This window comes from Bicyclus anynana, chromosome 6 (genome assembly GCF_947172395.1).
Source record: "Bicyclus anynana chromosome 6, ilBicAnyn1.1, whole genome shotgun sequence".
NCBI classification, from domain to species: Eukaryota; Metazoa; Arthropoda; class Insecta; order Lepidoptera; family Nymphalidae; genus Bicyclus; species Bicyclus anynana.
This window is the reverse complement of record NC_069088.1, coordinates 11,886,578-11,901,730: the sequence shown is the minus strand read 5'-3', so window position 1 is coordinate 11,901,730 and position 15,153 is coordinate 11,886,578. Positions and strand designations below refer to the sequence as shown.

Genomic DNA, 15,153 nt, shown 5'->3' with positions numbered 1-15,153 from the left:
ATCGCTGACGAATAGGAAATATGTGAATCCTACTTTATAATCGTAATCGAATTATTAAGGAAGTATTGAATGACAAATAGTGACTACACTGATTCGGACAAGACAATGAAAAATACTGATACGCGATCATTTTTATGCAATGCATATCTTTGATTAAATGATAGATAATAATAATTAAAGCAGCGGGGATGAACCCCATAGCTACATTATCAGTACATTACAGTCTAACATTACATAGTTAGTTACTTAGTTAGTCATTAATTATGAACTAACGAATAATCTATACTAATAATTATAAAGCTGAACAGTTTGTTTGTTTGTTTGCTTGAACGCGCTAATCTCAAGAACTACTGGTCCGATTTGAAAAGTTCTTTCACCGTTAAAAAGCCTATTTATCGAGGAAGGCTATAGACTATATTTTGTTTCCGTTTTCCTACGGTAACGGAAACCAGGTGGGTGAAACCGCGTGGCGTCAGCTAGTGTTTTTAATAAATCTACTACAATGAGCTCTGATACATATAGCTCAATCAATCTATGCATTAAAAATGAAGAATGTAGGAATCCAGTTATAGTTAATGGTTATCAATGTTGTTTTTTAAGCTAAGGCTAAGTAATTAGTACTAAGTCGTGAAAATACAATTACGTTGTGTGTGTATGTATGTTACATAATTGCATACACAATTACATATACACTCATACAGTCAGACAGACACCATCATAAAATAGTCAAAAAATAACCACCATGTGTTGAGTCAACTATTATTGTTCCGATAGTTATTTCAATCAATGGTCATAAAGCTAAAAGCTTCGACTAACATCATAAGTAGCTTTCTCTTGACTGTTGGATCAAGAGTCATATACAGAAGGCAGTGATCCTTGAGACGGCGCGTTAATTGTTACAAATTAAAAAAGGACAAATAAATAAATGGGAGATAAAAAAAATAATAGGCATTAACTAAAACGTAATTAAAAAAAAATAAACAAGATAAGAGAAATTTTGTGTAATATTCAGAACAATACCAACAATTCTAAAAAAAAAAAAAATAAAGACGCTAAAAGTTAATCATTTAGAAGTTTGCTAAGAACTTCTTTCAGTTCTAAGGAGAATTCTGAAACAGGTAAAGCTAATTCTTGTGAGGTGGCGGTGGACATCTTTTCTTTTAGGACGATATCCGATGGTACAACAAACAGCTGTTTCTTCTCTCCGGGCTTTTCGAGTGATTTTAGAAACGGCGGCATCGGTAGATATGGATGTTTTTGAAGCCATCCGTGGAACGCTTTAGTTGACCTGTAATATTAAGTAACTAGTGAGTTCAGGATTATATAGATGATAAAACGGCTTAGTGTTGAACTGCACTATACGATTGTGTACTTAGTCCTAGATAAGTAAGTTTGTAAAATGGTGGTAAACAAAAAACCATGACTAAGTTTGTTGCGGGCTCTTCTCGGACCGAGGCGCGTTTGGAACCCTCGTATCTTTAATTTTAAGTTTTTGGCTTTATTAACCACCATTAAATCATGACAAATTGACTTTTCAAAAGTGCTTGTAAACTAAGCCTAATTGAAATACCTAAATTCAATTTGAATTTAACGGTATTATTATTAAATAGTTTACATTCTCCTGAGAATAAGGAGATTAAATATACCCTGTGACACTTATAAATAACGTGGCTTACTAGTGGTAAAAGAATTTTGTAAATTAGTTTAATACATCCAGTGATTACCCCCTACAACACAACCAAAATTACATCTTCATGATATTAGTATTGATATAGATCATATTATATAAATTATCATAATCATCATAATTCACTTATAGTTAATCAAATAAGTCTCAAATAGCTCAGAGGTAAAAGGGTCAGACTCAACATCGACACTCTACGGCCCATTATATCCCCGTCCTCGTTGCAATTACTCCTAACCACAGTCTTCTTAATGTTTGTCATTTAAAGATGTGGACAAAGTTCTTAAAAAACATATCCATTAGAAGTAAGGGAACTGGTTATGGGAAAAACAGCTTAAAATGCTAATCGAGGCACTTAAAATCACCATCAACTTCCAAAGAGCGAATTTGTACTGACAATGTCTGGAAGGAAGAAAATCTCTTTTCACAGTCTGACTCAAGACTCGAACCATAGAGTTCATGTTCTGTAGTAGAAAAAATAATTAACGAGAACATAGCAACCATGGTAATAATGAAATATTATTATTGTTACCAAAATATATTTTTAAATGTTAATGCATTTCGGAAATGTTGATTTAAGTATGTAACCGGAATAGATAACAGTAATAAAATGTTTGATAACCTATATCATATCATTCATTAATCCAACGTTACACGAAGAGAATAATTGAATAGGTACCTAAATGAAGATTTTTATGTATGTAAATAATCAAAATGAAAATTCTCGTATATTGGTTAATGGATTACAAAAGAAAAAGAAAATACTCATTACACAATTTTTTTTAGACAACACCCACAGTTTTTTTCGTATAATAAAATAACCACAAATGATATTGCATTCTATATAGATTACTTACACCAACAAATTCTTAAACTTACACAGAACGATATTTATTTATTTATTTATACTTCATTTGTACACCTCAACATATGACAAAACATAAAACAATTATTAAGCGGATTAAGTCAAGCTTCCAATCGCAAGAAAGCTATCGGCGACAAACAGAGTTTTTACTCGCTTATATAAAAAATATGAATAAGATATTATAGATTTTAATATTTTCTACGCACGTTAAATGCTGTATATCATCCCATACGCAAGCCATTGTACGCAAGTCCTCTGGTATCTCGACAGAGTGCCATATCTGCTTCGTGTTGTTGTTGGGTGGAATGTGCTTCATCTTTTGCGGGAGGCATGTGCCGAACGCCATAGTGTGCGCTGGACTGGTCTCAGCATGTATATCGTATGCTATTTGACGTTTCAGAACCATTGGACAAGACGCCTGAAATCATTACATTAGCGCTAACGGCGATGACTCATTAGAATGTTGCGTTGCGACGTCGCACACAACATCGCAACGCAAGAGGATAATGCATGCACCCAGTTAGTCTGAATTCAACAATGGACCGAAACAAGTGAAACACTGTCCGTCGTTGCAACGGAGCTCCATTGAAACGTCGCTCGCTTGGAAGACGCAACGCTTTGCAACATGGCATAACATTTAAAGTATGTACTTATATGATAAACAACGCAGCGTCGACGCAACGAAATGCAACGCATTAATGAGGTATCGTCTTTACAATCCTGCTCAAAGTCTCTCTAACATTGTAACTGCGCTGCTAATAAAACATGTCTAGGATATATTTTATTACACTACGCAGCCAATCATACATCTCGTGTTCAAAGGGCACTAAAAGTTAGGCGTTTACGTTATTTTTATAGTAATATTTCAATTTGTTTTACTACCTAACCTACATTACTTTTTTAACGGGTTGCCCATCAGTAAAGTGCTCGGCGTGATTTGAGACATCGTACATTTTATTTCACCCAATTAAGTTTACGCAAACCTAATGTTATTCTTATACCTTAGTTGGTACTTAGTCCGATGAAAATCGTACAAAAATAAGTTAAGTCTAAATGGGATTCACATTTGCAAATAAACTTACCTTTTTAACACCAACATAATCTGCAATACTTTTAAGTACACAGGGCAGAATTACAGGATTAAGAACTAAACCTCGTGATGCGTGCTCGTCAAACCATACCTGAAAAATAAATAATTAAAAATTGATATACGTAACGAGTTTAATATTAGGTACTTTAAATTAAACACATGACAGTTATGTACTTGGAATAAATCTTCAATATCTTCTGGTCGCTTAATTTCGCTCTTGAATTCCACATTTCCTAGACCAGTCCACCAGTCAAAAAATTCCTTTGCTATCTGAAAAAAGGTTAAATGTAAAATTACTAATGACTTGTTAAGACTTGTTAAAAAATAAAAATTACCCAAAAATAAAGGTATTAATTTTTATGGTTTATATGTTAAAATTTGAATAAATTTATTTTCTTTCTTTCTTTGTATATGTATAATGTATTTATTACATCTAGTTCAACAAATAAGAGAGGAAAGAAAAAAAACATTATATTAAGTAATCGCAAAAGACTATGAGCATTATACTAATTATTTTAAAGAGGACATATTTGATTGTTTGTTTGTTTGAATTGAATAGGCTATGAATCTACTAGACCGATTTGAATAATTCTTTCACCTACATTATCCCTGATGAACATAGGCTATATTTTATCCCACGTATTTCCACAGGAACGGGAGCTATGCAGGTGAAACCGCGGGGTGTTTGCTAATAATTTATAAAAGTATCGATGACAAAATATAAAGGTTAGACAATCTGTAAGCACAATGATGTAATTTATTGCTGTTTTATCAAATGCTACGATACTAGATATCTACAGATTTCCTCCATCTAACTACATATCTAATTTTGTTTTCAGTGGAAAAGTATATTATCTAATCTAACATCAATTTTCATCAAGTTATAAATCTAATAATTTGTGAAAATTGATCTATCTAATGACTCGTTCGTTCGTTATTAACCCATATTCGGCTCACTGCTGAGCTCGAGTCTCCTCTCAGAATGAGAGGGGTAAGGCCAATAGTCCACCACGCTGTATAATTTTTTTTTTATTGTTTACAAGTTAGCGCTTGACTACAATCTCACCTGATGGTAAGTGATGATGGTAGTTAGCAGTCTTAGATGGAAGCGGACTAACTTGTAAGGAGGAGGATAAAAATCCACACCCCTTTCGGTTTTTACACGGCATCGTACCGGAACGCTAAATCGCTTGGCGGTACGTCTTTGCCGGTAGGGTGGTAACTATAATTGTAATCATTAATGTGGTGGGTACCTTCTTAGTCATGAGTTCAGCTTTCTTGTTGAATTCATTCGATGCAGAAACTTCAAAAGATTTCTGTTTGTATTTGGATTTCCATTTTATCATGTCAGTTTCAGATTTATTACAATACAACATGGCGAAGTGTGGATTTCTAACTTTTGACTGGAACCTTGCTCTCATGGCTGACCTGTGTATTGTTATTCATGTTTAATATTTATTATTAGACATTAATAAAACGCTATCTTTATATTACACCTAATTTGGAGCAACACCGAAAATACCTAAATATACGGTTTTTCCGATTTCAATGTTATTAAACAATATTTGCCGTGAAAGCCCAGTGAAGAGCCGTGATAGCTCAGTGAATATGACCTGCTCCTTTGATTCGAATGGCGTAGGTTAGAATCCGGTCCAGAGCATGCACCTCCAACTTTTCACTTGTATGCATTTTAAGAAATTAAATATCACGTGCCCCAAACAGTAAAGGAAAAACATCGTGAAGAAACCTGCATACCTGAGAAATTTCTTAATTCTCTACGTGTGCGAAGTCTGCAAATCCGCATTTGGACAGCGCGATGGTATATTAGCCTAACCCCTCTCATTCTAAGAGGAGACTCGTGCTCAATGGTGAGCCGAAAATGGGTTATTAATGATGAAAGCAAGATTTACATCCAGTTTTGCTTTTTAATATTACAAATGAAGTATTTATCTATTTATAAACTATTTTACGCGTTTATGTAGTAACAAACAGACGAAGAATATTTTTTTAGTGTTACTTACTTCATTTTCTCAGCACTGACGTGTACTTCTAAATCATCTAGAGTCGTAGCTGGTTCACCAACACTTGATTCCAATCCAGACTTCAAAATCTTCGATAACCTCGAACCTGATTTCATTTGAGTTTTGCTAAACTTTGAAAATGTTTTGGTCATCGATTTCGAGAACGACTTCGTCATTGATTTAGCACTGAGTGACTTTGCCCTCAGCATGGATTTCGATTTGGATGGTCTTTTCATGTCGGTATATGTATCTGAAGTTATAGTCCATTGCGATTGTTCTGCTTCGACTTCATTAACTACAGACTCCTCATAGATAGCTGGATCAAAGTCACTTTCGGAAAACGTGGGTGGCATAGGACCCTAGAATAAGATGTTATTATAATTGTAATCCTTATCTTATTTTGTAATAATTATATTGTAACTATGCTGTACTATTTCTAACTGCTAAACTGATCAGGATGAAATTCAGCACAGAGATAGACAGTATAATTTGAAATAGCACAAAGGCTACGTTTTTCTCTACGGGAGACAGTTGATAATAATTTGATAAGTTAGTAATTTTCAAGTTTAATATAAAATATTTCTAATTCCCACTAATAATAACAATGTGTCCAGGATCCGGGGAGGAAGTTTATAATTGATTACCATCAAAAAGTAGCTACCTCTTGATCACGTGACCTGTCGATAACAAATGTCATTCCCATACATCTTTCTAGTTTTCGAAGCGTTAGCGATCGTAGAAAGAGAATCGACTTGCCACTTAGGTTGGGCTAAGCGGTGTACTAGAAAATATGTTCCCCAAATATATGGACTAAATGGAGACGCGCAATAAGAAAGAATTAGGGCATAATACTTACTTCAGCGGGACATATTGTGGTTTGGTAGAACAAGTCAGATGGGTCCAGAGATTTCTCTGAAGTAGGGTAATAATGCTTTTCATCAGGTAAATCAAATATTTTGATTAATCGTTTAAATATCTTTTCTCCAACTAGCTCACGGACTGTGTCACTTTGTGACGCCCAAAACTGCAACAGGTCTTTCGTTGTAACTTTTTGTTTATATACTAAGGACTCCCACACACGGGCCACCGGCAACAATCACAAAACGCCGCTAGCGGCATATTTCCTGTACTTTTCATACATTTTATATGGACTTGCCGCACACGGTTGACGTTGGTGGCCACCACACGCTACAATCGTCGCTGCTCGCTTCTTGTGGCCTGCACCAGCCAATAAAAACCGACACAATACGCCGCAACACGCCACTCAATAATGATGCAAATAATTCAAATAATGATACTGCATGTATGGAATATATGGAATATGTTAAAAAATAGCAGCAACCGACCACAAGTGTCGACCACCGGCCACAAGTGGCTGTCGCGCGCTTCAGCTACTTTTGTGGCCCCTTCTTGCTTCTATAAGCAGCGTTTGTGGCTGTCGCGTGTGGCCCGTGTGCGGTGACACTTAATGTCAAGTAAGCCTTCAAATAGTAAGTCTGATGAAACCAGGCTATAGAGGCTACTACCGGCCCGACAAAATATGTATTCGCTCTGCCTTCTAGCGGTCATTGAAAAACAACAACTTCGCTTTTGGCCTTTGTAATGAAAATTCTTTATTCTTTAAAAACATCATGTAAGCAAAAATATAAGTAACTAAAGGTAGATTGTTTCGTATATGTTAATAAACACTAACATAATTCTATAATATACAGTAAAATAAAATAAAAATAGTAACAGTAAAAATAATGAAAAATATTTTTTTAAATAAAACAGTTATGTAATAAATCAAAGCAAAGGATTTATTTTCAATCTAACATATAAAATTCTCGTGTCGCGGTATTTGTTACTAAACTCCTTTTACCGATTTTTGGACCGATTTTTGTGAAATTTTGTGTATATATGGGGTAGGTCTGGTTGTCTAATATAAAGGTAAAACAACATTTCCCGGGTCATCTATTTGTTAATAAATTAAAGAAAAATGAAAAAATTCTGAAGGTATTGTATTTTTTTCCTTGTGTGCACTTAAATAGAGTTGATCACCTCCACTGCAGGAAAAAGTAAAAATTAGTTATCACAAAATGTTAACAATCAGTATATTCCATTTCATATCAGATAGGGAATATAAAACACACCGAAATTATTTCATATTGATAACGATCATCACGATTACTTTATTGGAATCAGATGTTTATTGTCGATTGTTAAACTGCACAGTTGTCTATCTAAGGCCGTCGTAATGGTACACGCATGAATCACGTTGTATGCACACTTCAAGAGTAGTCTGACCTCGAATCGAAGCCGATTTTTTTTTAATTTTTTCTGCTTTTCATTACCACCTTCCTTGCGTCCTGAGTGACGTCGCAGCACACCACTTACGTATTAGTAGTCCACTTACGTAGTAGTAGTCTTGTTCGCCACAGATTCCACATACGTTAGGTACTACTCAGGATTTAAACCAAGTTGTATATACAGGGTGCTAGGGAGTCTTCCCCATTACGCAGGGGCTATATTCTTTACCGAGAATTAATTAAAAATGTTCAAGGAACATGTGTTCTGAAATTAATATTTTCGGGGTAATATTTCTTTTGTAAATAGATCTTACGGGTACAATGTGTGCCATAAACGCATCCTTATATAATTATAATGTAACGCATCCTTATATAATTATGATGTGTATGATTTTTTAGTTAAAAAATAGTAGTTATGCAGTTCGGCTCCTTTAAGTGGACTAGTCAACACCTAGAAGTTATGGGAAATACTCCCGAGCATCTTGTATAAAAGGAGCTCGTGTAAGTTAAACTAAAACTAATGGGATTCGCTATAAAATATACTAAAAAGTCTTCAGATCAACCTTAAAATTCAATTGAAATAGTAATGGGTGGCTATCCCAAAATAATTTTCCAAGCCAATTTCAAGTTGAGATTTTTTTTTCAATTATAAGTCAAATGACGCAGTCTTAGTTGGAAGCAGACTTATTTGGAAGAGGTACCTTATTAGGTAAGTTTATTCTACCCATACCACTGACAGTTTATACGCAGCAACGTATCGGAACGCTAAATCGCTTGTCGGTACATTTTTGCTAGTACAGGGCGGTAAATAGCCACGGCTGTTGCCTATCATCAGATCAGACCTGAGCCAATTAAGAAATAATAAAATATTAAACTGATTTAAGCTGGGAATCGAACCCAAAACATTTGATAACACAGTACTACCAAACTTGCACTCACACCTCGCTGCACCATTGATGTTGTCATGTATGCTTGGTAAACTACAGAATTTTACCCACCGCTTCGTCTCGGTAAGATAACTCCAGAGTTCTAATGACATTCTTCCAATGAACTTTAACAGATGCTTCATTTTGTTCGTATCGCGAAGGCTTGATCACCTGAATGTCTTTGGGCTTATCCCAATTCTTAACTAGGACCCGTTTTCCACAAGGCATCGCTAGAATGTGACGTATTCGTTTACCATATTATTATAGACCGAGGATGTCAAGCAGATTGCAGGGAGCCGCTGGATGCTGGCGACTCGAGACCGTTGTCTCTGGAGATCCATGCAAGAGGCCTTTGTCCAGAAGTGGACGTATCGGCTGATAATGATGATGAAGATTATTATTATTATTATAGAGGGTGATAGTTATGATTTTGCTGCGAGTGTACGTATTTAATACTGAGCAAGGAAGGCTTCTAAGATTAAATTACGAGCGAGCGCACCAAATTAGGTCACCACAAAAAAAAAAATAGTAACATCCCGCGTTAATTTAAGTTACCACAATATTTATATTCTCTCTACGGGCATTAATGGCTGTAATCTCTTTTAAACATTTATTTTTGTTTAAATTAAGATATTCCCGAATTAAGTGCTGAATTGAAAAATGTTGAGGATTCTGTCTTGCAACCTCAGAATACAGAAAACCACCAGAAGCCACGTTTAGATGTCATTCTATAGTGCGCAGTGTGTCCAAAAATTGTACACAACAGCCTGCACTCGTCGCAATTCTCACCCGCGTAATGTTGCTAGTACATGAGGCTGTTAAATTTTTCCCTATTTTGTGGTAAAAATTTATAATGTTAAAAGGAAAACAATAAGTGTACAGTTCATCACATTAAATGTTAACTTGTATGGTAAATAATAAAAACAGTGGGACCAGTTTTCTAGTGATTGCTAAGAGTCAGCAAGAAAATGAACTCTAAAAAATTTAAGACAAGGACAAATAAATAATAGATATAATAAGACGGTTATTATAAAACTTATCAACTAACAAACTAAAGAAATACATATTTACAATAATAATTTTATATATTCCATATAATTATATTATATTATTATTATAAATATGTATTTCAATCGTGTGCACAGTTATTATTATCTCGTCTTATTTCTCTAATTTTTATGTATCTTAAAATTCAAGTATAAATAAGGCCATTGAATTGGTTTAATATCTTTTAAGAATGTGTTTTGAAGATAAAAATATTTTATTTAATCCTCTTGCTCAAACAAACAAGCAAACAAGTAGGTACACAAACAAACAAAAGACCAAACAAGCACACGAAAACAAACAAATGTGCAAACAAACAAGAACGAACGAACTTATTATAATATAGCACGCCATTGTTATTTGTAAAATTTTAAAGCTTTAAGATTATTTTACACTTTCTTTATCTGCGCTGATTACCACAATTTTATTTCAACTTAATTGCCGGAACCTATGCCTACCTATTTAGTTGATTAATATTTTACATAAATAATAAATCCTTGAATTGAAATTAAAAGTAGGGAAAATCAAAACAATTACATTGGCAACACTTACAAAATGAAGTCATCGGTTTCTATGACAACTAAATTCACGTAAAAATTATTCATTATTTTAACATAAGAATATTTATTTGTGCTACTTACACGTGAAATGTGATCCTATTCAGTTTCTTTTTTTTACCAACGGCATTTTTACACGAAGGAATAGCACAAGACGGCTTAATTTAATTAAATTTGTCACCTGTATAGCACGTCAAACAACACGACAAACACAGAGTGAGTAATCGTAAAATGTGTAGTTTAAATGGCTTCACTTCCTTGCGCTATCACTCCTTCTGGTGGTTTTCTGTATTCTGAGCTTGCAACTAAGATCCCTCTGACTGCATTTTATCTCATTATTTTCTTATGTACGTAAAACCCGACTTGATATGTTAAGAACTTAGTAAAATAAATTGGTATACCTACTTGAAGACAAACAAAATAAAGAGTAAATTAATGGTTTGTGTTTATAAAAGAAACCATGGCCTTGTTATTAACTTTTTAACCGACTTCAAAAAAAGGAGGTTATCAATGCGTCGAAATCTTTTTTACTTGACAATATTTTGTCACTATTCATGTCACTTTACTATGTCAACATCTTTATCTTCTATTTAAAAATCTGTCTTCAATTCAATGTACAAAATAAGGTTAAATTATTATCCTCTTTGGTCAACGTATGTTGACGTTAGAGGTCAACTAAAAACTTCGCTGTTCAAGCGTTAGTCCGTAGAAAGTCCGTAGACTTCTCGTAGACCAGTAGACGGACCTTTATTTGACTACGCCGTAGATTGAGACCCTGCTGTTTCATAGTGTTTGTAAATTCTATAGATAAGTATGTTTTGGTGAAACTTGGTTGTAATAACAACGTGCAACAAGATTAGGCAAACGAGAGGCGATTTCAAAGTACTCAAAGTTAAACTGATATATTTAAATAGTATGATAGATATTTTGAATTAATATCCATTTAAATCTTGTTGTAAAAACAGAGCCATCTATTGCATATTTACTAAACTACTAAGTCAGTAGTTTCTAATACTTTAGCTAATGTTTTTGCGTGCTGAAAGTGAACCTCGTATATCTGGCAATGTGATATATGACTTCATTAATAGATGGCGTTGTTACGTGTTTCTTTCTGTATTTGGTTCTGCAACTTGACAGACAAAATTATTAACTTGTTTTTAGTAATGGCTACGAGATGGCGCCCAGATTTCAAATTCTTATTTCAAATATTCAAATCACAGTCATATTTTTTATATTGGATTCAATCTTTATAACTACAAGTCTGATTTGAATACGGTTTTCATAGATGGGTTTGGGTTCATATTGTTAGGTGCTATGTTGGCTCACTATGAGGCGCTGCATTAAAAAAAATATTTATGAAAAACCAGTCCGATTTTGATGCCGTTTTCAGATTTATATTATCTACTTTGCGAGTATTGATGTATATCAAAATTTATATTAATGTATGCAATATACTTATTATCTTATAGATAATATGCATATTGCATTTTACATAATAAGTTTGTTTAATAAATAAATAACATAACAACATATTTATAATTCTACATTCTCAATTTTTATAACGACTAACACTTTAAATGGAAAAAATATATTTATAAAAAGTCAATTGTTTTGTTTATAATTTTAATCACAGATGCTGTTTTAACATAAAATACAAAAGAATATAATATTATAATATAATATTATCTACTTTGTGTTCTTAACGTCTAATCCTATTTTTTCAGCGTCTTCAAATGTGTCTGGTATTGTTTTGCCACGAGTTTCTGGTTGAGTGAGTATCAGCAGGCCAGCTATGGCTGACATTATGGCAAACAGCATAGACGGAATTCCTGACCAGTAGACCATAAGCGGCGGGGTGAGTGGGGAAACTACCGATCCTATACGACCCAACATTGAAGAGAAACCAAGAAACGAGTGACGATGCCTGGTCGGATACAGTTCTGATGTAAACAAATATAGCGACGTGAATATAACGCCAGTACTAAACTTACCAGTTAAATATAAAACTAAAGACAAGGCATACATATTTTTGGGGGTAAAAGAAAATGCCACACAGCAAACTGAGCATAACATGTAACCTGAGAAAAGAGTCACTTTTCTCCCCACTTTATCTAACGCCTTATAGGCAGTCCAATAACCAGGAATTTCGATAAGGCACGTTAACACATAGTTTAAGTACATATTGCCTGACAAGCTGACAGAGTTTATAGATAAGCCGTAATAAATAAACGTTGTCGCTATCCAATACACCGGAGTGGTGCAACATCTGCGTAACATTACCGGAGATTTAATTACTCGAATAATTAAAAGTCTGTTGCTTATATCCGTTTTCTCATTACTCTGTCGCGGTATTGCGGTCAGGAGGAAGCTCATTGTGTTGTCGGATATCTTTCTTGCATTCAAACGAGCTGCGTTTTCTAGGGTGTATCTAGCTTTATCGTTTTTGCCTTTGCTCAGCAACCAGCGGTGGCTCTCCGTCACTATCCAGTAGTACGACAGTAAACAAAACACAGGAACAAATAACGTTAAGGTCAGTTTTCTCCATTCGTGCACGCCTGCTGCGATACCACCCAACAACGCCTGTCCTAGAGCAAAACAAGAGGACATCACCGCACTGGTCCGAACACGAAACCTAGGACCGACAAGTTCGGTAGCTAGTATGTACGCAGCACTGTAAAGTCCTCCACCTATAGCCGTGTGCATAAACTGTAGCGTTACATACATGACATAATTAATAGAGAACGCTTTAATCACCCCCACTAGCGCGACGTTGAATGCAAAAAACACAATAGAAATCCGCCGGCCGAAATAGTCGGACACGAAACCGGCCAGCGGCAGGGCGATCATTGCACCCAGACTATTCAATGTCCCGGCCAGCGCTCTCAACCACTCCTTGCACTCGAGCCCGAAATCGTAAACAACTGTGTTAGTTCTACCGTACACGTATCCTTCACACGGAATAATCGTATTTCTGTCGAACAGTTCGGGCGGGCAAGCGTCGCTCGGAAACGTTGTAGTGTTCGATAAGTCAGCGTAACGGGAACAGTCTTCAAAGCCGGTCGTTGTTCTTGGAATGGCATTCAATATCCATTCTGGTGCAAATTCCGTCGGCTGCTCGTCACATAAAGGCACCGCGCATCGATAAGGCAATTTACCTGCTGTGAACACATAATCGCCGGCCATGAACCCAGACGCAACGGCTGGTAGAGCCAATAACAAGATATTTAATAATTGATACTTCCCAAACTCCCCCAATTCATTGTTCAATACTGTCTCAAAATCCATTTTCGTATCACTCACTTCAACTAATCAATCACTTTAACAAATCAATCGTTTTCTTTTCATGTCAATCCGCAATAGTTTCCACTAACCTCACTATGTCTAAACACAACGTGTTATCTGATTGAATTCTAAACACAAATGTAAATGATACAAATACTCGAAGAAAACCTTACTGCCTTATCGCAGTATCACGACGAGACGCTAGCTAAAAATATCTGGTCTTCAGACGTCAAAGTACCGACTGATCATAGTACAGTATACAGGTAAATAAACGAATGTTACTCATTCAGTGTGCAGTGTGTTTCAAATGATTATCTGTGCGTTATTGTAAAGCAGCGCATTGACTAGAACCAGTTTTAGTCGATCAAAGGCGCGAGTGAGTTTAGAGTTGCAGGGCCTCCAATATAACTGATCGCATCAAGAACTCAGTCAAATATACCTACATCTCATCGAAAAAATCGACAAAACCAGTTCGCAAGTACCTATTGTTTTCCTCATGGACGGTTTAGATTTTTTTGATGAGAAGTATATATCTATCTATCCTTCTACTACGGTATTATAAATACACAATAAAGTACAGTAAGAAAATTTACTCGGTGCTTTTATTTTAATAAAAAAAAATAATTGCTCAGTTTTGATGTATCGCTTGTAGATCGCGAAATATATATAATTATGCCTACTTAAGTAGGCACAAAATTCTCGTCATATGTTGTTTTTTAAAGCGTTTAGGTAAACAGGAAAACTACTAATTCTTATTAAAGACTTAGTTTATTATATCAAATTAACAATGTTTCTGGTTTTCCGTACTATGGTGAGTAAGCGGACGCATGCGACTTCGTCTGCCTTTAGACCTCTTAAATCCGGCCCTATCGCAAAATCTGTTTTTAACGGATACCTACTAACTTTAAACTACTTTCTTTCATCTTTGTACTTCAAGCGGTTTTTGAGATTTCGCATTTATATATTTTAAGATTATCATTCATGTTATTCTTTACCCGACTGCAAGAAGGGTTATGTTTTTCGCGCATATCTCGTATGTATGCTTGTATGTATTATTTATTACCTCATATCTTCCAAACCGCTGAATGAATTTACGTAATTAAGATATCGTTCGATTCATCTTGTTAACCTAAGTGTTCTTAGATAGGTGAAATGAGAAAAAAACTAACACGACGACTGTGAGATGCTATAGACTCGACGCAAAAAAATTTTTTTTTTTGAATATTGCAATATGGGTATCAAGTTCAAAGGCTAATCAAGAGGATTTCAAAATGGTATATCATGGCCTTATTAAAAATCAACAGTTAGAAAAACGGTATTTATACATCGCTATACAAATACGCGAGATGACTAGGTGCAAGCAGGTTAGGCAGTCGGGTTTTTAATTTTTTTAATT

General features: G+C 35.0%; 1 protein-coding gene and 1 pseudogene across 1 annotated transcript; both read right to left on the bottom strand.

The window, feature by feature from the left end:
* Window positions 1–933: 933 nt before the first annotated feature.
* On the bottom strand, window positions 934–9,102 carry LOC112051146 (uncharacterized; annotated as a pseudogene).
* A 2,988-nt stretch (window positions 9,103–12,090) lies between these two features.
* LOC112051149 (organic cation transporter protein-like) lies at window positions 12,091–14,005 on the bottom strand. The gene has a single exon (XM_024089653.2). It carries the CDS (start codon window positions 13,758–13,760, stop codon window positions 12,162–12,164), a length of 1,599 nt encoding a protein of 532 aa, XP_023945421.2. The 5' UTR covers window positions 13,761–14,005; the 3' UTR covers window positions 12,091–12,161.
* Between the last annotated feature and the right edge of the window lie 1,148 nt (window positions 14,006–15,153).

Coding starts and splice junctions, on each gene's coding strand:
- LOC112051149 (XM_024089653.2), bottom strand. CDS start 13,760: ATGGATTTTGAGACAGTATTGAACAATGAATTGGGGGAGTTTGGGAAG.